The sequence below is a fragment of the Pseudorasbora parva genome, chromosome 24, assembly GCF_024679245.1.
Source record: "Pseudorasbora parva isolate DD20220531a chromosome 24, ASM2467924v1, whole genome shotgun sequence".
Classification (NCBI taxonomy): Eukaryota; Metazoa; Chordata; class Actinopteri; order Cypriniformes; family Gobionidae; genus Pseudorasbora; species Pseudorasbora parva.
The window spans coordinates 28,297,245-28,324,269 of NC_090195.1; the positions used below are offsets into that span (position 1 = coordinate 28,297,245).

A 27,025-nucleotide genomic window follows, 5' to 3' on the forward strand; every position below is an offset into this window, starting at 1 on the left:
GTTTGATCATCGTTCTGAATCTGATCTGGATGTAGTCTTTCACCAAAAAATTATTTTCTGTTCAAAATGTTGCTTTTTTATGAAACTTTTGGGAACATTGGTGGAGAGGAGAAAGAGTGATGAAGCCAATTGGGATATGGGGATGGTTAGGAGGCCATGATGGACAAAGGGCCAATTGGCAAACTTGGCCAGGATGCCGGGGTTACACCCCACTCTTTTTCGAAGGACACCCTGGGATTTTTGATGACCACAGAGAGTCAGGACCTCGGTTTAACGTCTCATCTGAAGGACGGTGTTTGTTACAGTATAGAGTCCCCATCACTATACTGGGGTGTTAGGACCCACACAGACCACAGGGTGAGCACCCCCTGCTGGCCTCACTAACACCTCTACCAGCAGCTACCTGGTTTTGATATATGACAGCTGGACATATTCAAATTTTATTTATATTTTTAAAAAAAGAGGGTCAGCTCCTTCTTTTGATATAATCCATGCTCAGATGTTCATAAAACAAAATATTCTATGGGCTATTAAAGTTTTGTGAAAATGGTCAAAAACCATTGCGATGACTGGCAACTTTTGTTTTAAATGCTGGTGGGGAAAGTGGTAAAGGTTTTGTTGGTTTTTAGAATCAAGAAATATGATGGAAATGCTCAGTCTGAACAATAAAGTCACATCTCATTCAGCTACAGCTGTGTCCTCTGATTAAAGAAGAACAAGTGTAAAAGGACTGTGTGTGCTAGACACGACTTTACTGTCCTCCAACTCTCAAAACACACTCCTGTTTCATCTGTCATTCAGCTCTGCCATTGAACCTCCCTGTGTGAGCAATCAACAGCCCAACAAGCTTCCTGGCTCACTACTGAGAGTGTGAGTGTGTGATTGTCAGAGTAAAGGGCACAGAGATACACACAGAAAACAGGAGAGAGAGAGAGAGAGAGAGAGAGAGAGAGAGAGAGAGAGAGAGAGAGAGAGAGAGAGAGAGAGAGAGAGAGAGAGAGAGAGAGAGAGAGTCAGAGTCTGCAGGGTTTCTGACATCTTATGTCCAATGGGTAGTTTTTTTGCTGTTTTGTAAAGAGATGTCTGTGGCAGGCTTGCTTTGGTGCATCCATGGGTCAGCGTCTCTTTAATGATCAGATTCATTGTAAAGTTCCCATGATACTTAAAAGCACTTCCTCAGAAACTTCTGCATCATGCTCTCTAAGCTTCAAAATATGTAATTGAAACTCTGAACCGATGCAGTTATTGTCCTCAGTGGTACTAAATGGCCAGTTCACCCAAAATGTGGATCAAAATGTTCAAGCTTCAATTTTCAAAGCTATTGTGTACGGACCCAGAAGACTTGAAATGCACAGGATTGTGGGACAAGATTGGCAGTGAAGCATACATCTACAAACCCGATTTCAAAAAAAGTTGGGACACTGTACAAATTGTGAATAAAAAGGAATGCAATAATTTACAAATCTCATAAACTTATATTTTATTCACAATATAATACAGATAACATCAAATGTTGAGAGTGAGACATTTTGAAATGTCATGCCAAATATTGGCTCATTTTGGATTTCATGAGAGCTACACATTCCAAAAAGTTAGGACAGGTAGCAAAAAGAGTCCGGAAAAGTTAAATGTATATATAAGGATCAATTTGCAACTTGCTACTGGGATGCTACTGTAATGGGATAATACTGTAATGTAACCCTTCGCCATAGCCGGCTAAAACTCTATAGGTTAAAAAAGAAGCCATCTCTAAACATGATCCAGAAGCGCAGGCGTTTTCTCTGGACCAAGGCTCATTTAAAATGGACTGTGGCAAAGTGGAAAACTGTTCTGTGGTCAGACAAATCAAATGTATTTAATTTTTTTGGGAAAACTTAGACGCCATGTCATACGGACTAAAGAGGATAAGGACAACCCAAGTTGTTATCAGCGCTCTGTTCAGAAGACTGCATCTCTGATGGTATGAGGTTGCATGAGTGTGTGTGGAATGGGAAGCTTACACATCTGGAAAGGCCCCATCAATGCTGAAAGGTATATCCAAGTTCTAGAACAACATATGCTCCAACCAGACGTCATCTCTTTTAGGAAGACCTTGCATTTTCCAACATGACAATGCCAGACCGCATACTGCATGAATTCCAAAATCAAGGCTGGGCAGAAGAAGGATCCGGGTACTGAAATGGCCAGCCTGCAGTCCAGATCTTTCACCCATAGAAAACATTTGGCTCATCATAAAGAGGAAGATGCGACAGAGAAGACCTAAGACAGTTGAGTAACTAGAAGCCTGTATTAGACAATAATGGGACAACATTCCTATTCCTAAACTTGAGCAAGTCCTCAGACGTTTGCAGACTGTTATAAAAAGAAAAGGGGATGACACAGAGTGGTAAACCTCCTTGTCCCAACTTTTTAAAAATGTGTTGATGCCATGAAATTTTAAAACTTAATTGAATATTGAATACTTAAAATATTGAAATTTAAAAGTTTCACATCGTTGCATGTTGTTCTTATTCACAATGTGTACAGTGTCCCAACTTTTTTGGAATCAGGTTAGTGTTAAATTCGTCAGACGAGACGAGAGAAAATATGTTCGCCAACAACGAGACGATGACGAGACTGCACCAATGTCCAAAAACGCTGACTAAGACTAAATTAACATGCATTATTGTTGACGAAAAAGGATGAGACTACTGTTTTGCATAAAATAAAAACTAAGATAAAATATTCAAAATATTCAGAATGAGTTCGCCCTGTTGCTCAAGTTCAGGTCTCGTCTCAGTCTTCTGTTGCTGCGATCCTGTGGCTGCAATATGAAACTACATGGAGCAAGAAAACAGTTGCCAATTGTCACGCATTGATAACAGACCTGCGCATGCGCGGTCACCTGATCACGGCTCTCTCAATAGTTCCACACAAGCCAGCGCTGTGAATACATTAAATAGACAACAGCTTCACAGGTAAACAGTAGAGTACTGAACATTTTGAGGAGACTATTTGTGCAACAATTATTGTCCGTTAATGAGCACTTTAAATATTTGTCTTTTTCTTTTCTAATATATTTATTATTTATATTACTATTAGTGTAGTGTTTAAGGTTAAAATAGAGAATTCCAACACAAAGAGGCAAATTTAGAGTCATTTTGTGGCTGGAAACATAATAATTTTCATTTGTAATCCCATTTTTTTTTTTTTTTTTCATTTTGTGCCTGTATGGCTCTTTAATAAATAAATATACATGTATCTAGACTAGATTTCCTTAAATGTGATTTATTTCTATGAAATTTTAAAACATTGCCTATATAAGCACACACAAGTGAATATTAATGAATGCAACAAAATATAATTCAACCCAAAAAAGTTTAAAAGACTGCTTAAAAGGCAAATTTATTTTCCCTTATAATGTACAATAGGGTATGTATATATATATGAATTGATACTGATCGAAATTGATACATTTGATTGCATTTTGCATTCAACAAAAATTATTCATCAAGTGTGTTTTGTCTGGTAATTATGACATTTAACCAATATTTGAGATGTGTGAAACACTATTTGACTAAAATGGTATTAGAAATAATCTCAGAAATAATTTATATATATAAAAAAAGGCGTTTTAACGTTTAAAATACTTTAAAGCAGCACTAGGTAACTTTTCAACCTTCATAATATATTTTTTAAGACTCTTGTGATGATAAATCGACTTACAATAGGTTGAATTACACGTCTGCCATAGCCTGATGGGGTCTGTATCGTTTTTAATCGTACTTTTAAACTTCGGGTTTCGGGTAGTAACCCGAGAAAAAAAAGAACTACAAAATTCGACAGCTTTACGGCATATACGTCACTTCCACCACCACCCACACTTAAATTCGGACGTGCGAGCCCAACTTTGTTCGTCGGATAATATAGTCATGTCCGAAGCAGCACAGACAAATAAGAAAGAAAAGGCGGAAAGGAAAGCAATAAGAGGAAACGAAAAAGTGATGGGATTAAAGGCAGGATGAGGATCAACATGTGACCAGCGTTTGCTCGTCGGCGTGAGCTGAAGGAGGCGTGCCCGACCGATGCTGTCCTGCTTGTTAAGGTGATTACCTACCACTCAAACATTGAACGGAAGTATCATATAGATTCTGTAAAACGCTAACCAATAGACTAACGTTACTATAATGACACTGGCTTGTAAACGTGAGCATCGTGATTATTTGGCGTTTGAAAAAAATAAAACCCATGAAATTATATTCATATGACATGCTGAAACATATGCCACTGACTGTAACGTTACCTGGGATGAAGACATTTCACACGCGACGCCAGAAGAACTCTGAACTCCTCTTGCAGTGTTCAACGACCCGCGGCGCCACTTTTATGAAGTTATTTGGCCCGCACCGCACCACTGTATATATTTTTACAACCCGCCGCGCACCCGCGACCATTAAATAGACATACGAGGTCCGCGGGTTATGAGACGACCCACGCATCACTAGTTCAGGGCTATCAGGGTTGTCATGTCAACAAATGCATGCGCGATGGCATCCCCTGTTGTAGGATGACAGCTCTTACGACAGTAGTTGAGGACATTATTTTTTCCAAACTGTAGGGGGACCCCGAGAGCAAAAGTAGCCAAGTGCGGCTTTAACTAAAACTTGACTAAGATATATTGAGTTTTCTTTTGACTAAAACTAGACTAAAATGACGAGACTTTTAGTCGACTTAAACTTGACTAACTAAAAAAGATATGTGAGAGATACTAAGACTAAATAAAAAATAGGTGACAAAATGATCACAAAATCGGGTTTGTATAGGCTACTGCGTTCAAAGGCCAACCAAATGAAGGCATCCTATTAGACAGCATAGCCCCTTTCACACTGCACGTCGGACCCGCAATATTCCCGGAGCATTGCCGGGTCGCCTTCTGTGTGAAAGCAACCTCGTCCCGGGATTGATTACCGAATACGACCCGGGTCGGGGACCTAGTAACATTACGGTATTCGACCCGGGACGAGCGCTGTGTGAACAAAAGCCGAAACTAATGCCGCAACGTGTACGTAGTTATCGTGCGACTCCTAGAGCTTGTTTTTTCAATAATACAACCCTGCAGTGCCAGAAGAGCTCGTCGGTGTTTTAAACGCAGAGAGTGTTCGTATACAAAAGAAACTAAAATTAAACAAGCAGAAATGTGCGCAAACTGGACACAAGTCGAGACCACGGAGCTCCTTACTATCCGCGCTGAACCTGAGATCGCTCGCCATTATACGTCACATCCGGATGTCACGTGTCAACTCGACCCGGGACCGTTACAGGTTGTGTGTGAAAGCGCACATATTACGGCATTTCGCTGGCAGTGTGAATGGACCAAATCTAGCAGCCCCGGGAACAAATGCCGGGTCGCATTATCCGTGTATTTGCCGGAATCGCAGTGTGAAAGGGGCTCATGTTAAGCAAACATGGATCCAAATGTGCTGTGAGGATGATTCTTGATTTTTTAAAGGATATGTAACACAGTTTCTTCCAATCTTATGTTAACCTTGAGTAGCTATAGAGTAGTGATGCATCCTTTAGTCTTTAGTTTTATCATTTTTATAAAACAGATAAACTACCAATACACACACACACACACACACACACATTCAGGGGCTTTTTTCCTTGGTTGCACTGCTGTGCCTAACTTTTTTATTTAGGTGCACTCACATTTTTCCTCGGCTCGCGTCACCTTTATCACCATCATTTTTATTTCATATTTTTATCATGCTCCATATACAGTCATACATATTATGTGAATGATTTTAAACAACAATATGCTTACACAATCTTGTATTAAAATCTTGGTTAATAGTATTTTAATAATGGTTGTCGATTCTCAAAAATGTAGCAACCAGGTAACTTATTTTTAAAATATTTTTTTACAATGTATATAGTAATTTATTACTGTAATGCAAAGCACATTTTCCAGCATCATTACTCCAGACTTTAGTGTCACATGATCCTTCAGAAATCATTCTAATATGATAAAAATATACATTTAAAACAAAAAACAATAACGACAAAAGCACAATCTTTTTACATTACATTAATGTACTAATTAATTCAAATTACAATTGTTAGACCAAAATGGAATTATAAAAAACATAGCTAACTACTAGATAACTCAAAATCCTCAGATGCCAACATAAGCTCTCTAAACAGATTAGTTCACACACTGTCTCTGTATGTGATGAAGTGAGCACAACTGTGCTGAACATGCGGCTTCCTGCCCATTCGAGCACAGGAAGAGGGGTCAGACCCTATTTCCGCAGCCTTTGGTGGAGTCCAGAAATTGCTTTTTTCCCTGAGATTGTAGAAGAGAAGGGTCAGTTGATAGAGAGGGCCGACACTCTCTCCCTCTCAACAGCCCCGCTGAGATTACAGTCCGCCCCGTGATTTATGGGCCGGAACCTTCCTCTGCCTCTGTGAGGGAAGCACAGATTCATATAGAAACAGGTGGTTACAGAGAAATGCTCTTAACTGCGCCAGGTGCATCGACTGTATCCGAATGAAGATGGGAAATCTGAGTGTGAGTGTGTGTGTAGACGTAGCTGGAATGAGACCTGAGAGACGCTGTGTCATGGATGATTACTCTTTACTATTCCTGCAATTATTCGAGTGATTGAACCACAGTGAAATATGACTAAGAGAAGCCTCTTGAATCTTTCTTGTGCAGCGGAGATCTTTAAGTCTCACATCGCACACTGGTGGTCCCCGGATGGGGCCAGACTCGCGTACGCGACCATCAACGACACGCTGGTGCCCAAAATGGAGATCCCAATGTTCACCGGCTCCGTCTACCCCACGGCGAGACAATACCATTACCCCAAGGTAAAGACAGTGCATGACCGTAAACATAAGGACAGTGGTGAAGATGATAATCTGTCAAGCTTGAACGTTTTTCTTCCAGGCAGGGGAGGAAAACCCTGTCATTTCTCTGTATGTGGTGAATCTCAATGGCCCACTTCACACTATTGAGATGAGAAGACCAGAGGACCAAAGAATAGGGTGAGCTGACTGCTTGTGCACTCATTACATTCCAAATGTTCATTATGGGGGAATTTACAATATAATGTGTTAATACACAGCACCTAGGGGGACTTAAAAAATGAGTTTCGACTGCTTTGGGTTCTGTCACACAAAAAAAATGTGTGCTCTCTTACAAAATGTTGCATTCTCTCAAAACTTTAGCGTTCCCTGGGAAAACATTGCACAACAATTTCTCTGGGAACGCAACACTTTTGTGAGAGAGCTCAAAAGTTTTGCAAGTGAAAAGCTTTAAAATGAAATATTTCCTTTTATTTTTTCATCTTAGTGTGATATTTTGGTAACACTTTACAATAAGGTTCATTAGTTAACATTAGTTAATATGAACTAATGATGAACTGCATTTCTATAGCATGTATTTATGTTTGTTAATGTTAATTTCAACATTTACTAATGCATTATTAAAATCTTGTTAACATTAGTTAATGCAATGTGAACTAACATGAACAAACCATTAACAGCTGTATTTTTATTAACTCACATTAACAAAGATTGACTAATGCGGAACAGAGGGGTTGTTCATGGTTAGTTCATGTTAACTAATGCTAACTAATACAACCTTATTGTGAAGTGTTACCGATATTTTTTTGGGTCAGACTTCATGGTACAATTCTCACTATTAACGAACTATTAACTATGACTTTGCCTCAGTAAACTTTGCTTATTAATAGTTAGTAATGTAGTTGTTAATTTTAGGAATTTGATCGGATTAAGGGATGTAGAATATGGTCTTGCAGAATAAGGCATTAATGAGTGTTTAATAATAAATATGCAATATCCTAGTAATATGCATACTAATAAGCTAGTTAATACACTGTAAAAAAATATTTAGAAAAAAAGTTACCTTGTTGCCTTAAAATTTTGAGTTCATTGAAATTAATACAATGAAATTTTGTTGAGATTCGACAACCTTTATTAAAATATTATTAAAAGATTTTGTAAGCATATCGTGAATTGTGTGTGTTTTATTTCTGATGATGCAGTGAAACATGCCAAATAGTGCTATTTTCATGATTTATCAAATTTTTTCGCTGTTTCACTGTCATCCGAAATAAAACACACAAATACCAAATATGCTTACAGAATCTTTTAATAATATTTTAAAGGTTGTCAAATCTAAAAAAAATTTCATTGTATTAACTCAACATTTTAATTTCAATTAACTCAAAATTTTGAGGCAACCAGGTAAAAAAAATTTCTAAATATTTTTTTTTACAGTGTATTAATAATGGATATTCATTTTGAGTGGATATAATAATGAATATATTAATATATTTATAATAGAAATATTAATAGTTAATTTTATTACTAAATAATATCTCAAGTAATTGTTAGATTTAGGTCATTTCATTTTAGAAATAGAGGATATGAGCATAGCAAATTAGTTCTGCCAAAATTAGCGTATTAACGCATGCAATTAGTTTTTTTCAGTTTAACACGTTCAAAATATGGCAGCGATAAGTTTCGAGAGATGCTATTAACACTCAGTGTAAATGGAGAAGATTGAGCTTGGCAAAAGGCGGATTTGAACCCTGGTCAATCATGCTAAAACCTATATCCTTAAGCCTTACGGCCGTTTCACAGCGTCGAGCAGGAGCGTCGCGTGAGCAGCAGTGAAGCGGGGGTTTCGGCGGCGAGCCTATTTTTGCTGCACTGCTGACGCTCCTGACGCTCAATTAAAGTGAAAGCACACTTTTAAAGGACAAAATAAATATGATTTCACACAAAAAGTGCTTAAAATGCACACAGGAAGCACGTGTAGTGTATTTGAACAACTGGAGTGTGTCAGAAAAGAAAACAAAGAATAAAAAATATCTGTGGAAGATTTACCAATTTAAACTTGTTTTGATTATTCAGTTTGGGTGAAAGTATGGTTATGATTATAAAAAATTAAGTAAACTAGCCAGAAAATATAACAACATTTCGTTTAGTTTAGTATTTAATACTCAGACAGGTAGGCTCTCGGTCTGCATCTGCAGTCACGGTGTAAAGTGAAAGCACACTTTTGATGGATAAAATAAATATAATATCACAAAAAAGCGCTCAAAATGCTCAGACAGGTATAGGCTCTATCATTGTAGAAGCCGCTGCTGTGACGCTGCACCAACGCTTCCAGTGTGAATACTCTCGCGCGTCTGCAGCTGCAGTGACGGTGTGGTTACGCTGAAGTGCTGCTCACGCGCTGCTCACGTTTGCAGTGTGAATCGATTGACAGCAATAAAAAATATATCAATCTGTAACCAATATCTGTAACCAATGCATCCCTAGCTGAAAGTATCATCAAACTATTGAGTTCTGCAAAAACCTTTGAAAGATTCGGTCTAGTGATTTGATATACTATAGTCTTTCTACCAGAAGACTTATTTCTTGTTTATATTATAGTGAATACTATGTGACTATGGTGAAGTGGGCCACAAGTACGAAACTGGCTGTAAACTGGCTGAACCGAGCCCAGAATATCTCCATCCTGACCCTCTGTGTGGCCACTACTGGCGTCTGCACCAAGGTATGTTTCTGAAGTGTATTTCAAAGTCCATTATAAAGGCCAAATCACAGCAAAAGCTGATTTTGCAGAGTTGAACATGTTTCTGGATAAACATCTTTGTTGATCCTGGAACAACATTCAGGATTCTCAACTTTAGGAACGTTGTTTCAATATATTGACCCAGGAGCGCGTCTAACTCGGCAAAATCAGGACGTGTCAATTCACACATTATAAGGAATGTGAACATTTGCTGTACAATGCAGTGACCGTTTCACAGCTTAGGTAGATTTTCTTTTTTAAACCAGTGGCATACATTCACATAAACAGCCCTTTTAAAGGGGAACTTCAGCGCTGGGAAGATGAATCTGTATTTAAACTGGGTCATTAATGTAGTAGAAATGTGAAAATATTTTTGAATTTGGTGCTTTCTATACTGAGAAAAGACAGAAAGTGTATTTTTGTCTCATGGGGATGAAAGACAACAATTCCCAGAATGCTTCTCTGCCCTACGAGGCCACTCCCAAAGCCACCGCTACTGAATCACTGGATCACTTTCCCACTGTATCATCTTCATAAAATCAGTTCAGTTAGAGAACAGACACTACAATTAAAAACTGAACGTACCTGTTCAATATATTGTGATTGAGCCGCTGAGGGAGTGTCACAGCACAAACGCGCAGGAGTCAGATTACACCGTGATGAATGAGCTGAATGAGCTCTCGTGATGAGAGCTGAGGTGATCACGACTGCGCTCGGGGCATATACATTCGCAACGCGTGTTCAGTCTGGTGCGTTTTCAGTTAATGCCGTTGGAAGCTTAACTTTTAATAGGAATTAATTTGAGAAGTTAAAACACTTACATTGCTCAGCATACATTGCTCGATCATTTGAATATACTCCAGGGTTTCTACTGATAGAAAGCCATATACTAATCGCTGACGTAACCCTTTAATATCAGGAGGTCAACAGGTCACTGTATTGTTGCTTGTACAATGAAGCGACCGTCTCACAGCATATGTTAATTATTTTATTTTTTTAAACCAATGACATACATTTACATAAACAGTGTTTTAATTGCAGGAGGTCACCAAGTCACTGTGTTGTTGCTTGCTAGTAAGAATTGCTACTCAACCAAATAAATTATCAGTTTTCATTGAATTGGCCTTAATGAGCCATAAACTAGATTCTGAAGGTTTGTAATATTTCACTGCAATCTTCCCATGTGATGTTCTGTTTGTTTGTTTTTCCTCAGAAACACGAGGATGAAAGTGAAGGGTGGCTGCACAGACAGGTGAGCAATAACTTCCTCCGCCTAGACAAAGGGAAAAAAATGATGGGATGTGCCATGTCAGTGTTTGTCAACGATAACGGCTTTGAATAGTCAGGAACGTTTGATGTTGTTTGTTTTATCATATTCCCCACAGTACCGTGCTTGAGCTGATATTGTTTTTCCTGATTAGTTTTTCATGTCTGTTTTTCGCCCGAGGGAGGAAGTGGCCACGTAAAATGTTTTGCAATAACATGAATAAAGGATTGTGCGACTCCTGCAGAAATAGGCCTGAGGGCTCAGACGCACTATTGCATATGCACTGCATCATCATAATAATTCACGTTCTAATATATGTTATGGTTTTCAAATTTTTGGTGTTGCTTGGAGATATACGACCGCTCTGTGCTGGGGACGCATTCTCTAGTGCTCCTGCAGGTCTTATAATTCAGTAATTATAAACTCAGCAGAACAAACCAAATGACGAAACTCTACCATGGGAGGAGAACATCACCATGATGACAGTAATAATAGTACTGGTGTGACAGTAATGATCATTTAGAGTTACATTTCTCAAACAGAATGAAGAGCCACTGTTCTCTAAAGACGGTCTGAAGCTGTTCTTCACCAGAGCAATTCCACAGGGAGGACGAGGGAAGTTCTTCCACATCTCCATGTCCATCTCACAGGTACAGACTTCACTAACATGTGGTAAAGGCCTTGGAACACGCAGCATTATTCAATGTATAGATGTTTTTTTTGTCTATTTTATTACCTCTAATATACCTCTATAATTTTAGAGGTGAACTGTCCCTTTAAGGACAAGCGTTCAAAATCACTAGTCTGCGCTGCTAAGACCTGCTCGTATCTCATACAGACACGCGATTCTACTTTCACTTTAGACATAACCGTGTCTGACAGGCGTGCATTTAAAACACGAATGAAATGTTTAACTGGCAAGGCTATAAAACACCCCCTAACTTTAGTGCATATGATTGGATATTTGCTCATATCAGTGTGTAGACTCACAGGCACACTCAAACAGAGCCGGAATAACGCAATTCAAAAGTGCGTATTGAACCGTGAATGCCGTACCGAATGGTTCAACTAAATATAGAGAATTGTGGCATCCCTAATATGTGCTAAAAGCCAAAACAAATCATTTGATTTAGTGGCAACTTTAAAGCAATGCTTTTATACTTTTTGATCTGTATTCTGTATCCAGCGTAGACAGCTTCAGTGATTATAATGTTTGAAATTTGCTTTTGATGCAAAACGATGCTCACATCTGGTTTAGGAAAATGTCAGCTGTTAATCGACTGAACGCCAGTAGGCAAGGCCTATGGTGCGATGATGTAAAACTAGAGATAATAATAATAATAGATTTTATTTATAATTCACTTTTCACTCCGAAGAATCTCAAAGTGCAACAAAGGGGGGGAAAAAAATAACAAAAAATGAATAACATGTAAAAATATAAAATACTACAAACAATCAACCAACACAAAAAAACAGAACAGAAACAGAGCTGATGGTGAACAGAAATGATGATGGAAGATGATGGGTCTTCATGACGATAAATAGATGGCCAATATGGCCTAAATCTATAAATTCTATACAATAATGATATATATCGCGATATATAAATATATATAAATTATAATAGAATAGTTTCAGAGCAGGTTACATAGGCCCTATATATTGCATGTAGTTTTGAGAACATTTATTGTACAAAACTGTAATTGTACAACATATGTGCAGGTAAATACAATTCAAGTACACAAGCTGCAGAGACTTTAACAAAGAAAAAGCTTAAAGGGATAGTTCTCCCTGAAATGAAAATAAAGCGATATGTTTATCACCCTGCAATGCCCTATGTCCTTCTATCTTTTTTGGACATCAAAAGCAGACATACATTTTTTTTTTTTTTTTTTTTACATCCTGCACGCGCTTCTCCAGTGAATGGCGACCAGGTTAAAACTTTACGAAAAGGATACAAAAGTGTCACGCAATGATACAGTAAGACGCACCATATATGAAAGTGTCCAAGCGAAACTGAGCTTAGCCGTTACTCTGTCGTTACTCTTTCCTGTGAGTGCGTGCGAGCTGTCAGCAGCTGCCGGCGCTCATGCTTACTATAAATCGCACTATTGTCATGGCACCCAGGATAAGCGCACACGCCATTTTGAAAAATCAAGCTCAATAGAAACAAACGCAACTCTCGTCTTTTCTACAAGGAATATGATATGAAATAATATAATAATCCTAATAAGGGAAAACCTCCTGAAGTGAATGTTGTGTACCAGTTGTCATGACAACATTGCGCGAACGACTGCTGACGGCTCGCACGCACTCACAAGACTAAGCACTGACAATACTTTCAGAAAATTATTTTGTATAATGCACAGATGATATGTATGGTATTAGGCGATTATTTTGAGGTGGTAGAACAGAATAGTCTTGTTACTTCTCTTAGTCGGAACTGTTGCCCCACACACTCTACAGTATAGTTTGCTGCTGCTCGTCGGACGGTTAAATCCAAATAATGGATGTTTTACCAGCTCCTCTGTTTCGCTTTCAGCCGTGTTTACTCAAGGTGACGAATACGATGATGCATTGCAGCTCGTGGCTCTAAATTTCACGGGTAGATTGCGTCATCAACACGTATTATGAGAAGTGAAAAATAGAATTAAAATCTCTATCATAGGCCAATTTTGTGTCGTTTATATTGTATTTCGTTCATATCGTCCATTACTATGTAAAACAAAACAAAAAAAACTTGTCAATGACTTGCTCTGCAGGCAGGAATATGCAAATGTATTTGCTTGTGTGATACAGATCCTTCAATATCAAATGCTCTCAAATGCTTTATTTATAATAAGGAGGACGTTTTAAGCTGTGAAACTTGCAGGATTTTTTACAGTTTTTCACAATTGCTAAGTCACTAAACCCCATTCTCTGAACCAAATTCAGCCTAAACACATTTGTTGAATAAATCAGTTCAGGCAGTTAGACTGTAACGATAAGTCAACAGATTGGGGATCCAAATGCAACTTTATTTAGACAACAGTTCACAAGTGAAGTCCAGAGTTCAGGCAAGGTCAAAATACCGTACATGCAGGCAGTCCCAACAAACACAACACAACACAACAAGGCAGGGAACGCAGGCAAGAGAGTAGTCCAGAAACAGGCAGGTGATCCAAAACCAAGAGACTAGTGATGTTAACAGTGACACCAAAGCTCCGAAGCGTGTGTCAAAAAAATGACACTATTTTCTGTGAAGCTTTGTATCGATGCTTGATTCGTTCTATCAAAACCACGTGACCAATGACGTCCGAAGCTTCGTTTCACAAACACCCACATGACTGATTCAGAAAGGTTTAAAAATGCGCGACACAGGGCGTGCCTGTGAGGTGTATTGCGTTGCATTGAGCGGGTTTTTTGTATTGCGCGAGTTTGTTATGGATCCTGCTGCAAAGACAGGGCGTTCTGAAATGTGGGAACACTTTCATTTGATTTCGCCCAATAAGGTTGATCATTTATTTGGCTTTTGTTCTGCCGCATATATTTATTTATTTATGTATTTATTTATTTAATCCGCACTAGCCTATGACTTCATACTTTAGAGACAAGTATAGGCCTACAAACAGAAAAAACGTTCACATTCACAATACAAAATCATTTTATTGATTTTATTTATATCATTTTATCATTTCAAAATCAAAATCATCATATCTTTATTGGTTTAAGTTACTAGGAGTATGCAATGGAACAGATTGTGTCATATAATGTCATATATAATATATTGATTAATTCATTAATGTATTAATCAATCCATTAATTCACTTTTTGCTTCTAGATAATGCGTCGGTTGCAAAACATTTTGCGACACAGCGCTTTCCCTCACTTTCACCAGCAGCGGTCCTCGTTGAGCTCTGACTTGAAAAGCTTCGAGTAATGAACCTTTCTCTGATACAACTGTGCTGAAAGCTTCACTGGTTCAGAAAGCTTCACTTCGCCATCACTACAAGAGACAATAAACAAGGACGAACACTCAGAATTGTAGTGTTACACTTTACAAGACTTCGCAGTGAATGGCAGAGTGAACCAGGTTTATATAGACTGAGGTGATGAGGCTAATGGCACACAGGTGTAAACAATGATGGCTGATGAGTCAGGGCAAAGGATTATGGGAAATGAAGTCCGGAATGGGGATAAATGACAACAAATTCATTTAAATTTAAAATATATTTTTTTTCAAATTAAATTAATTAATTTAAATTTAATACAAACAAGTTTCTTTATGGTCCCAAGGTGTATGGTTTTGAGATATGTTTGAGCAAAATCCCGTTTTTTCGGCCAACAACATTTAACTTAATTTTTTACATGTACATGTTCAATACATGTTCTGTCTCTATTTTTTATGACAACACATTAATACTATTTAATTATTCACAAGCCTGAGTTCCATTCAGTATGACTGATGTCTGTTTAATTTGTTTTCTTCATGAAGCCCAACAGCAGCACAGATTCTCTGCAGTCCATCACATCAGGAGACTGGGACGTCACGCAGGTTCTGGCATATGATGAGGACAGCCAATTAATGTGAGCAAATCCACCAACACCACAAAATGAACATCAAAGATTCATTAGTCATTAAAAATGAACTTATTTAAATAGTAATTATTATGGGATGTATGAAAATTGTTAATGGTAATGGTAATAAAGAACTAGGGACTTTGGGGTGTTGCTCAGTGTTTCGACTGCAGGGATCAGGGTCTAAATTAAGTTTTGGGTAAAATGTCCCCCTCAGAAAGTCCCTGCTCAGGATGTAGTGCTTTTTCAAAGTTCATGAGGTTTCCAGGGTGGGACTTGAGTGCTGAACATGCTGATTGGTTGACTCCACACAGCATTTTATTTCATGTGATGGAAACGCAGACAGCAATAGGTCTGGGGGTTCCTGGTAAAAAAGTTCTAAATTGTTCCTAGTAATTTCAGTGGAAGCGTGGCTTAAGATATATAAGTATGTAAATTCTTGTGAAAAACAGATGCTCTTTTTTTAATTGAATGTACAAATGAAATAAAATGCCACTTAGGTGTACTTATTCATGACTGTGTGAGTACTCATTCATGAAGAGAGTACTCATTCATGACTGTTTCTTAAACACATTAGTACACTTTTAAAAAAGTGCACTTTGTAGTAATTTCATGTTTAATGTAAAATACATTTTAAATAATTAAACATCTTATGTCATGCTTTTAAGAACACTTTATTTGATTTGTTGATTTACTAACACTAAAGCACATGTAACATACTTATTTTATAATTTGAACTGTAGTGTTATTCGATATTACTATCTAAAGGTAATACATTTTAAATGTACTAAAGTGCAATTTCATTGTTACAACTGTGTAATAAAAAATAAAAAAAATAGATTAAAATACATGGCATACAAGTTTCTAGGGAGCCCTGGAAGGGACATGTGGTGATGTGGACACAAGGGTGGGGAAAAATTTTTGAGATGGGAGGACAAAATATAACTCAAAACTTATGTGGTCACTCACAAAACTCTTGCATTCCTCCAAGAAACTTTGCATTAATGTCATTTATCATACATTTACATTTATCAATTTAGCAGTGAGGCAATAAAGGGGCAATAAACATGATAAGTGCAGCTTATACAAAGATTCAGACAATGTTTAGAATAGTACAAGCTTGCTCGTGGAGAAGTCTGGGAAGAAGTTTAAATAGAAATTACATCCAAGTATATTTTAGTTTACAATAAATGCTTGTCAGTACATTTGGCAGTACATTCTAACCATATTTCAAAGACAATAGAAGTAATTATGAAATGATTTATAAAGATATACTTAAATGGGTCTTAAGTGGGTTAAAAAGCACTATAAAGGTAATCTAATTGCATTTAATATACATTTTATTTAATTGCAATTAACACGCAAATAAGTGTCTAAAACATTACATTCATTGTGCAATAAAGTGTACTACTTTTTCACAAGCATATAACTTCTTTATATAGATTATACAGTGTTATGCTTTGATATTATATTTTTCGTTTGAACAGATATTTCCTCAGTACTGAGGATGACCCTAAAAGAAGACATCTCTACAGGTACAAATGGCACATATATCTTCAAGTTGTGTGCCGTATGAAGTTTTGTTTATGCTGTCACAGTCTTGTTCTCGCTGACAGTGTTAATGTGTCTGTGGTTGTTCCAGCGCAGACACAGTGGGCACCTTCAACCGCCGCTGTCTGTCCTGTGATTTTACTGACAGCTGCGGGTATGTCAGTGGCTCCTTCAGTCCCAGCATGGACTACTTTCTGCTCAACTGTAAAGGTAGACATCTCTTCATTTCTCTTTTGATCTCTCTTTCTCTCACTTTAATATGTTACAGCTAATATGTTAGTTTAATATGTTAGTATGTTACAGCGTAGGGTTTTTTTCCCTTGCCATTTTCTCTTTATTTTGAAGTATAAGTGCAACTAAGATGACATATATTTTTTGTCGCCTTTGGCTTGGCTTGGGGGGACACTAAAACTATAACACAAAAATTATGATCTAAGATATTCAACTAAATATACAAATAAAATTAATAAGTTAGGTCTTATTTAATTCTATAAACTATAATACTGATCTGCCAACATTGTCGCTATATGATAAATTAAAATAAGCTGATAACATCACTGTTTTCTCCTGAACTACGGTACAGCCAAATCAAATTTTGTTGCAATATTGTCCTGTTTAACACTGTAAAGCTGCTTTGAAACAATCGTCATTGTAAAAAGCTATATAAATAAAGTTGATTGATTGATTGATTGATGAACATACACCGATCAGGTATAACATTATGACCACTGACAGGTGAAGTGAATAACACTGATTATCTCTTTATCATGGCACCTGTTAGTGGGTGGGATATATTATGCACAAGTGAATATTTTGTCCTCAAAGTTGATGTGTTAGAAGCAAGAAAATACTTGTCATCTCCAGAGCGTGTGGGGTCTGCAGTGGTCAGTATCTATCAAAAGTGGTTCAATGAAGGAACAGTGGTGAACCGCTGACAGGGCGGCTAAGGCTCATTAAATCACGTGGGGAGTGAAGACTGGCTGGTGTGGTCCGATCAAACAGACGAGCTACTGTAGCTCAAATTGCTCAAGAAGGTAATGCTGGTTCTGACAGAGCGGTGTCAGAATACACAGTGCATTGCAGTTTGTTTTGCGTATATGGGGCTGCATAGCCGCAGACCAGTCAGGGTGTCCATGCTGACCCCTGTCCAATGCCGAAAGTGCCAACAGTAGGCATCAGAACTGAGATTTTGATGGCCTGGTCTAATGAATCAAGTTTTCTTTTACAACACGTGGATGGCCAGGTGTGCGTATGTTTCCTGGAGAACACACAGCACCAGGATGCACTATGGGAAGAAGGCAAGCCGGCAGAGGCAGTGCGATGCTTTGGGCAATGTTCTGCTGGGAAACCTTGGCCACTGCCATCCATGTGGATGTTACACATACCATCTACCTAAGCTTTGTTGCGGACCATGTACACCCTTTTCCTGGAAACGGTATTCACTGGTGGCTGTGGCCTCTATCAGCAGGATAATGTCCCCTGCCACAAAGCAAAAATGATTCAGGAATGGTTTGAGACGCACAACAAGGATTTTGAGGTGTTGTCTTGACCTCCAAATCCCCCAGATCTCAATCCAATTGAGCATCTGTGAGATGTGCTGAACTTACAGGAATCAAAGGATCTGCTGCTAACATCTTGGTGTCTGATAACACAGCACACTTTCAAAGGTCTCAATGGGTCAGGGCTGTTTTGGCAGCAAAATTGGGACCAACACAATATTAGGTTTATAATGTTATGCCTGATCGGAAGGACATGTTGAGTAGTAATTAGTATTGTAAATAATCGTTTTATTTTTATTAAAAACGTTGAAAGATTGGTTAAGATAAAAAGCACTGAACTGAGTCTCTGACCTCACCATAACCCAGACATATTTTCAGTAAACTCTTGGGAGATTACTGTGGTGAATGTCGATTCACCTTGACGACTATTTACTATTATATCATCTTCTGAGAAGCTTTATGCGTCTGTGATGAGTTCAGTGTTACAGATGTGGAAATAAAGAAAGGGATGGAGACAGTGAAAGTGGACTTTTTGTCAGAGAGCACCGTGTTATTGTTCAACTGTGAAGTATCCATGCAGCAAAGTGCATCGATTATTTGGAAGGTTTCTACAGTCAGCAGCTGATTTGTTCTGCAGGCTGTCTGGAAGGCCTGAATGACGCTGTGGTCATATTCACTGAACTGTCATGATAGAACTCCTTGAGGAATGACGTGTTTACCATGAGTGCTCTTGTGGCACTTGTAAAAGCTTCATCGCGGATGCTCATCAACAAAAGCTTTTATGTACCATTTTCAGTTTAGTGACTTTCAAATAAACTTCAGAGCACTTGTAAAATAAATGGATAAACTGCTGTTGAGCATTTGCTAACATGTACAGCTGAAACATAAGATCTGGCTTTATATATAAAAATCCAACACATTCAATATCAATAGTACCAATAGTACGAGTGTGCAATCTCGTGGAATGTATACGCCAGTGCATATGCTACGCAGTTTTTTTTTTTGTGTGCATATGATGCGCCCTTTATGGCGTGCATATGACACGCTCTTGGGTAGGTTGGGGGTGGTGGGGTGGGGGGTTCGTACATATAATATGCCATAAATTGCGCATCATATGCACGCCAAAACCCATTTTGGTGTATACATTCCCATGAGATTGCACACTCATACTATTTTTCCCATTTTCTTGAGATCGGGCTCAACAATCATGTGTCTTTAAGTATGGTAATCAGTTTATTCCCTTTCGTGTTTTTGGTTACACTTTATTTAGAGGGTCCACTTTAGACACTATAACTATAAGTGTCTCTATTTAACTCTATGTCAACTAGTTTAACAGACGGGGCTTCTATTAAGTCAGAATTAGGCCTTAGTTCAGTTAGGGCATTTAAGAAGCTTTTATAGACGTGCTTTAGAAGAAACATTACCGGTGTGCATCTTGAGACAAAACTATGGCACTGACATATTTTTTGATATATCAGTGCAAGTTACTTTCAGTTAAAACAGCTCAAATTGTTAGAAAAAACCTCTGAAATGTATGTTGTGTTAGCAGATATTAAGTAAACAGTCTACTAATACTCTAATTACTGGTAGTTTTAAAGTTACTTATTAAAGGTGCCCTAGAATGATTTGAAACAATATTTTAAATTGTTCTCTGATATCTACATAGAGGCTATGTGGCTTATTTAAGGGCAAAAATTGTCCAGATACAGTTTTACAGGTCCAATTACTACTCTATAAATTGCCCCTAGGATGTAATGCTCTGATTTTGCCTTTATTTGAAAGAGTCATTAATATTAAAAGTCCCGTTCTTCGCGTGTTTTCGAAGCTTTGATTATGTTTACAGTGTGCAATATAACATGAGTTCATGTTTCGCGTGTAAAAAAACAGTATTTTTCACACAATTTACTTATCTGTATACCGCTGTTTCCTCTGTCCTAAAAACGGCCTGATGATTTCCTTGTTCTATGAAGTCCCGCCTTCAAAAATACGTAACGAGTTCTGATTGGGCCAGCGCTTCCCGCGCTGTGATTGGACAGCAGCTTAGTGCACGTTGCACGGAAAGGTCCTGCCTCTTACCATAACGGGTAGATGCGCGCGCTCAATGTTATTGCAAAAATGTCTATATTGCCTTATCAGTTTGAGCCAGAATCAGACCCTGAGAATATCGAAGAGGATCGATTACAACCTGCTACAACCTAACTACCTAACTACTAATTACAATTACAACCTAACTACAAACATTACAAAAACGTTATAAGTACTTGAAATAAAATAAACACAAAATAAATATTGAAAAAAACTTTAACTTATTTTATGTAGCTAGTTACCAAGGCAGCATTTCTCATATCCATTTAGTTTAAGTTAAAATACTAAATTAACAAAAATATTTATATAATTATAAATTATATAAAATGTAATAAAAATATAGACATATTTTCAAAAAGACCAAATGAAATGTAAAAAAAACCTACACAAAATAAAAAGTTGTATGTACATGTTATATATATTTATACATAATAATTATACACAATACACACAACATATATTATGCGTTATACATTAAATCTATTATTATTATTATTATTATTATCATTATTATTATTACATATATTATGCAAACACAAACTTTCATTTTGGATGCGATTAATTGTGAATAATCGATTGCCCAGCACCACTAAAAATGTATCAAAATAAATAACACTAGATCCAACACAATAACTACAGCACCCTGTTAGATAATTACTTGTATAATTATTTATTGATTTGTGTTTGTGTGTTGTCAGGTCCTGAAGTTCCGTATGTGGCAGTTTATAGCACCCATGACAGACAGAGTGAGTATCCAGCCTTCCGTGTGTGTGTGTGTGTGTGTGTGTGTGTGTGTGTGTGTGTGTGTGTATGTGTGTGTGTATGTGTATGTGTATGTGTGTGTGTGTGTGTGTGTGTGTGTGTGTGTGTGTGTGTGTGTGTGTGTGTGTGTGTGTGTGTTTGTGTGTTTGAGTTTTGGATGATCTGTAGGGTCATGCACAAGCCAAACACAGGTCATATGTACACTGCAGAGATTTGTGAGGGACGTAGAGACAATGTAAAAGGGACAAATAAACAACAAAAAAAGGGACCAATTATGCTCTTTTTTTAAGGTCTAGATTTAGCTTTTGGGGTCTACTAGAATAAGTTTTCACGCTTGAATATATAAATATATATATATATATATATATATATATATATATATATATATATATATATATATATATATATATATATATATATATATATATATATATATATATATATATAAACATATATTTTACACTTTTGCAGCACCTCTTCTTCCAGGAACACTTGCAATGTGTTTAAATGGAACACCATAAGCCCTAAATCACTTGGAATCCAAATTGTAGCCTTTCCTTTTAATTTTTCCATGCACCATTCTATAGGCCTGTATATGCTTGGGCATATATACAGCATAAAAAACAGCCAGCTTAAGGTAGCTACAAGTATTATTTAGTAAAATGTGAAAATAACTCCAATATCATACACTTGAGTTGTGTGGGGTGAAGGTAAATTAATCACGACCTTATTTGACGTCACAATCATGTTGCATTGAGGTCTGTGGATCTACCTGAAGTGTACATATTGAGTAGACTCGCTCCCTCTGCCAAAATCAAAGGGTCGAGGGTCTGTCCAAATAAACTTCCATTGTCCACCTGACGAAGTTGAACACACTTCAAAATGGCGGCGAGGATTCCCCCAAGAGGAAGTGCTTAGGGAAGTTTGCATGTGTATGTCTAAATCTGGAGTTAAACGCAGCCCCAGTCAGTCTGTAACACTCCTGCTCTGATTGGTCGGCTGGACCAGTGTGTTGTGATTGGTCAACTGCTTCGAGTGTGTTTCAGAAATGTGAAATGTCACACACCTTATCATAACCGCAAGTTTCAACACACTTTTAACGCTACTCAACAAGGCCTCATCCCCCTTTTTTTGCTTATGCGTTGGGAGGGAATTATTTAAATGAGGCGTTATTTTCCGGAGGAAAACTCAAGACTACAATCGAGGCCTTTCAGGGAGTTCAGAAGCAGTGCTTGATACAGAGAATAACTTCCTTTAGAAGGGAGTTGGTAATTTTGCTGACCTTTTTCATGCTCAAACATTATACACTAAAGAAAGTTGAAATTTAAAGCCTCTGCTTTCAAACTACATATTCTGAACCACAATTTTTGTGGTGAGAGCAATGGTGAGAGCAACTATGGTGCTGAGAGAGAGTCTCAAAGTTAAATCGTACATAAGCAAAAATGGTTGCCTGATGTCATCATGCTCAGATTCTAGTCAGAATATGAGTCTGATACTGCTCCATTGGGCTGTGATTATGAGGCGTGTTTCAACCGAACCAGGAAAGAAAATGACTCCGCACTCAATTGGATAGACCTAGAACCAATCAGAGCAATGGAGTAAGGGACGTATGTTGAGCGACCATAGAGAGATTCGAAAATTCTGATTCGAATGTGTAAATCCTTAGTCTGGGAGACCCCTAGTGTTGACTTTGCACATGGTTTGTCTGAAAGCATATTAAAAACTATATATCCATTTTATTTTCAACATAGAGGGTCTTTAAGTCAAAAGAAGGCTGAGATTCAGGAAGATGCTCTCATTACAAACCTCTGCACATCCAGACTCGCACACGCACACGCACACACACTCATCTCATTGCATTATATACCCACAGCATGTCAATTGACGAGCATTGCTCCTCCCAGGCTTACCATAGGCCACAATGTGATTGAGTTGCCCTACACACGCCTGCGCTGGCACACTGAGAGCACTCACAGATGATTGGATTATTGCCAGACACGCCATGCCTTCCATAAACTGTGACCTCTCTGTGTAAGAGGCTGGTAATTGTGTTATATAATATGCTGTAAGCCCACAGATATCACAACAAACGCGTAATTCAGTGTGACGGTCCATCACAGAAGTCATTTCACAGAGCTCACATCTGTGCCTGTGTGTGTGTGGAATGTTTATGAACGAGGTTTGTTTGCAAGTAATTCTAAAGTTTGTGCCTTGTCATTTAGAATTTTTTTAAATCCATCCCCTTCTCTGCTGGGTTTTTTCAGTAAATGCTAAATGTGACACCAAGGTTAAAGTCAGATGACTTGCAGAGAACTCATGCAGATCCTTCTCCATGTTGACGTACAAATCATTGCTGCTTTTCAAACGTGTAGGTATGTCAATAGCATCGGTGCAATGGGAGTAAGTGTGCTTTGTTGGGCTTGAGTCTGAGCAGGCGCTGATAAGCCTGTCTTAAAATGAAACCCTCAAATGCTCTTGTTACGTGCACTTCCAAGACTCTATCGCCGCTGCTCAGAATGGAAGGTCTCTGTGTTTACAGCAGCACACATGCTATCTGCTCAATTTAGTCCCTCTCTATCAGAAATGCCAGCTTCTCATGGCCTCTCACAACCTCTGAATCTACAACTGTTTCTTATTAATGTCCCAGAGCAATTAGCTGCTTGTTTCTGTATGTTTCAGGAGGTTTTATGCTTGCATATATTACGTTTCAGATAAACAATTAATTTTGAATAATAGTTCTCCCTAAAATTACATTTAGTCAGTAATGCAATTATTATATAATTCATTCAAAACAAGTATAAGTTAATGTATGGAGATGCTTAGCAGAATGTTCACGCTGCGCTTTCTTATAAGCCCTCTGAAGTCTGAGCTGTTTTGTAGTCCTTTAGAAGTTTTGACATGCTCTGACATTTGTGCTTTTTCCAGTTGCTTATAAACAAATTAAAGGCAAAAGTGTCATTACACTGTATTCAACACAAACTGGGCTACCATTATATGTGAGCAACATGTAGGTACATGCTTGTATTTTTTTGAGAATAACGTTTATGCATGATTTTTGAAAGAAAAAAACATGTAAGTCACTGAATTAAGGCCTCAAAACACACAATAAATATGTGTCCACAAGACTTTTTACTTAATGAGTGCTGTTGCCTTGAGTTTTTGCTTCAAACTGAAGAATTGTGCCTACTCATTCACATATATATATATATATATATATATATATATATATATATATATATATATATATATATATATATATATATATATATATATATATTGATTTAAATTTTGTAAGACACTTTTTCTTTACAAAGACTGTATGCGAAGGGGTGTGAATGATCATGAATAATGCTGTGAATCCCACCTGAGAGACAAAGGATCGTAGCCTGACAAGCCAGACCCACATCAAGATGTTTGGTCTGGAAACTCACCATTGACAGGGCTCAATCCGAGGGGCGGGATAAACGGTTGTCTTTCAAACTCCCTCTGCACGCGATAGGATAGCGCTACACCAACCGGAGCAACGAAGGTGAAGCAGAGCTCGCTGACTGATTAAACATTCACCGTATCCGGTCGGCTAAACTCCGAACACATCTTCCCTTTTTAAGAATGACTTCAGTGCCGCTCTTTGTTCTTTTCTCAGAGAAAAGCTTAACTCCAAGTCTTCCGGAGGCGCGGGCAGAGCTGATTCGAAAGACCGCCGCCGCTCGCCAGTTTCTGTGTTACTAGAAGCACGCAAACGCAACTCGGCCGTCGTCATTATGGCCCCGCCCGCTGACTCTATACACGATGTGATTGGGCCGTCCAGATTCTGAGGAATACAGCTCAGATAGGAATTGAGAGTTGCTAGACCACACTTGCGGGCAAATTAAATTTGCTGCTGCTAGGGTGCGTCTAGATTTCTAGGCTAAAAGGATCGCATATTGAGCTGTACAATAAGCTGCATAATGAATGAGCCTCAGGTATGTGACTGAGAGAGAGCTAAGCAACAGGACAAACTAAATATATTTTGTTGTAGATTATTTAGAATGTAGTCAACAAAGGCACATTACAAAGGCCTATTATATTTTAAATTAAACATTTAATTAAATGTAGTATAATGTCGAACTTTGCATTATAAAATCAGAATTGCGGATCTGTGTTAGCACATACCCTGAACCTAAGCGAATCGATGGGTCTTTGAAATAAAAATATCAAAATTTAACACGTTACAAAGTAAAATATCTAGCTTTCCATATTCAACTTGCGTAGAAAGTGTAATGCCTCTCGCAGTCCAAGATGCTTACACTATGACATGATTGTCGCGCCGGTTATGTTTTGTAAGTAAGTTGAATATGGAAGGCGGTCCGCTGGAAGCTAGATATTTTACTTTGTAACGTGTTAAATTTGGATATTTTTCTTACAAAAAGCCATCGCTTTGCTTTAGTAGGCCTATATTAACCTCCCAGAGCTGTGTGGATTACTTTTATAATGTCAAAGTAATCCACACCCTTCTATTTTGTAAGTTCTTCCACTTCACAAATCAGAGCTGATAGACAGGTGTTCAAATACTTATTTGTAGCGGTATCATACAAATAAATAGTTAAAAAATCCTACATTGTGATTTCTGGATTATTTTTTTTAGATTGTGTCTCTCACAGTGGACATTCACCTACGATGACAATTTCAGACCCCTCCATGATTTCCAAGTGGAAGAACTTGCAAAATAGCAGGGTGTTCAAATAGTTATTTTCCTCACTGTATTTTTGGGTTAAACTTTACAAATCTAAAACCAAATTTACTTGTTGGGATGCTGGCATAAATGCAATAATCTCAATTTGTGTACTGATTTTGATCTCGTGTCCTCATCATCACAAGTGCGCAACCTTATTGTAATTTATGATTCGCAATTGTCATTCAATGCCCATAATAAAATGGTCTCGAAATCAGCTTTTTCCATGTCAAAAATATTTCCTTCTCTATCTCTGCCTGATACGGAAAGGCTTATCCATACATTTATTACGTCGAGGCTGGATTATTGTAATGCACTTTATTTAGAAATTGCAGTCTATTCAAAACTCTGCAGCATGTGTACTGACCTACACAATGGCCTGCCAGCAGATTTCCCCAGTTCTTTATGATCAGTATTGGCTTTCAGTACAGGCACGTATTGAGTTTAAAATCTTGATTCTAACATATAAGGTTCTTTTTGGGACAGCTCCAGCATACCTTGGTAATTTAGTTGCTCCTTACATACCAACTCGCTCTCTCCGCTCTTCTGACTGCTTTACTCTTCAACAGCACACTTTCAAATTGAAGTTTCAGCTTCGCGTTTGTGAAATAAACTTCCCTTGGCTATTAGAAATTCCCCAACACTGGACTGTTTAAGAATTATTTAGAGACCATTGAGTGTACTATTCTACTATTGTACTATTGTTATTGGTTTTATTTTTTAAAATTCTTGTTTGTATTGTAATTTGTCTGCTTTACTCTCTGTGAAGTACTTTGGGTTTGATAAACCGTATTTTATTTGTGAAATTATTAGTGTTTTTTTTCTTTCTTTCTTCCTGCAGAGGTGCGTGACATCGAGTTGAACCTGAACTTGAATAGAACGGTGAACTCACTGCAGATGCCGAGAGTGGAATACAGGGAGATAAACATAGAGGATTACAGTATGTTAACCAAACCATGTTAAAATGCTGGTGTTTAACTGCTCCAGAGGTATTAAAGAAG

At 37.8% G+C, this 27,025-nt stretch overlaps 1 protein-coding gene across 4 annotated transcripts in view; it reads left to right on the forward strand.

Annotated features, from left to right (window-relative positions):
* dpp6a (dipeptidyl-peptidase 6a) overlaps positions 1 to 27,025 on the forward strand; it is a 673,440-nt gene that overhangs the window by 599,814 nt on the left and 46,601 nt on the right. For all 4 annotated transcript variants that reach the window (XM_067435535.1, XM_067435538.1, XM_067435537.1 and 1 more), the window contains 10 exons: positions 6,698 to 6,852; positions 6,932 to 7,029; positions 9,451 to 9,574; positions 10,806 to 10,844; positions 11,402 to 11,509; positions 15,334 to 15,425; positions 16,904 to 16,951; positions 17,059 to 17,177; positions 21,250 to 21,297; positions 26,866 to 26,964. In XM_067435535.1, coding sequence (XP_067291636.1) covers positions 6,698 to 6,852; positions 6,932 to 7,029; positions 9,451 to 9,574; positions 10,806 to 10,844; positions 11,402 to 11,509; positions 15,334 to 15,425; positions 16,904 to 16,951; positions 17,059 to 17,177; positions 21,250 to 21,297; positions 26,866 to 26,964 — 930 coding nt within the window. The remainder of the gene's footprint in view (positions 1 to 6,697; positions 6,853 to 6,931; positions 7,030 to 9,450; positions 9,575 to 10,805; positions 10,845 to 11,401; positions 11,510 to 15,333; positions 15,426 to 16,903; positions 16,952 to 17,058; positions 17,178 to 21,249; positions 21,298 to 26,865; positions 26,965 to 27,025) is intronic.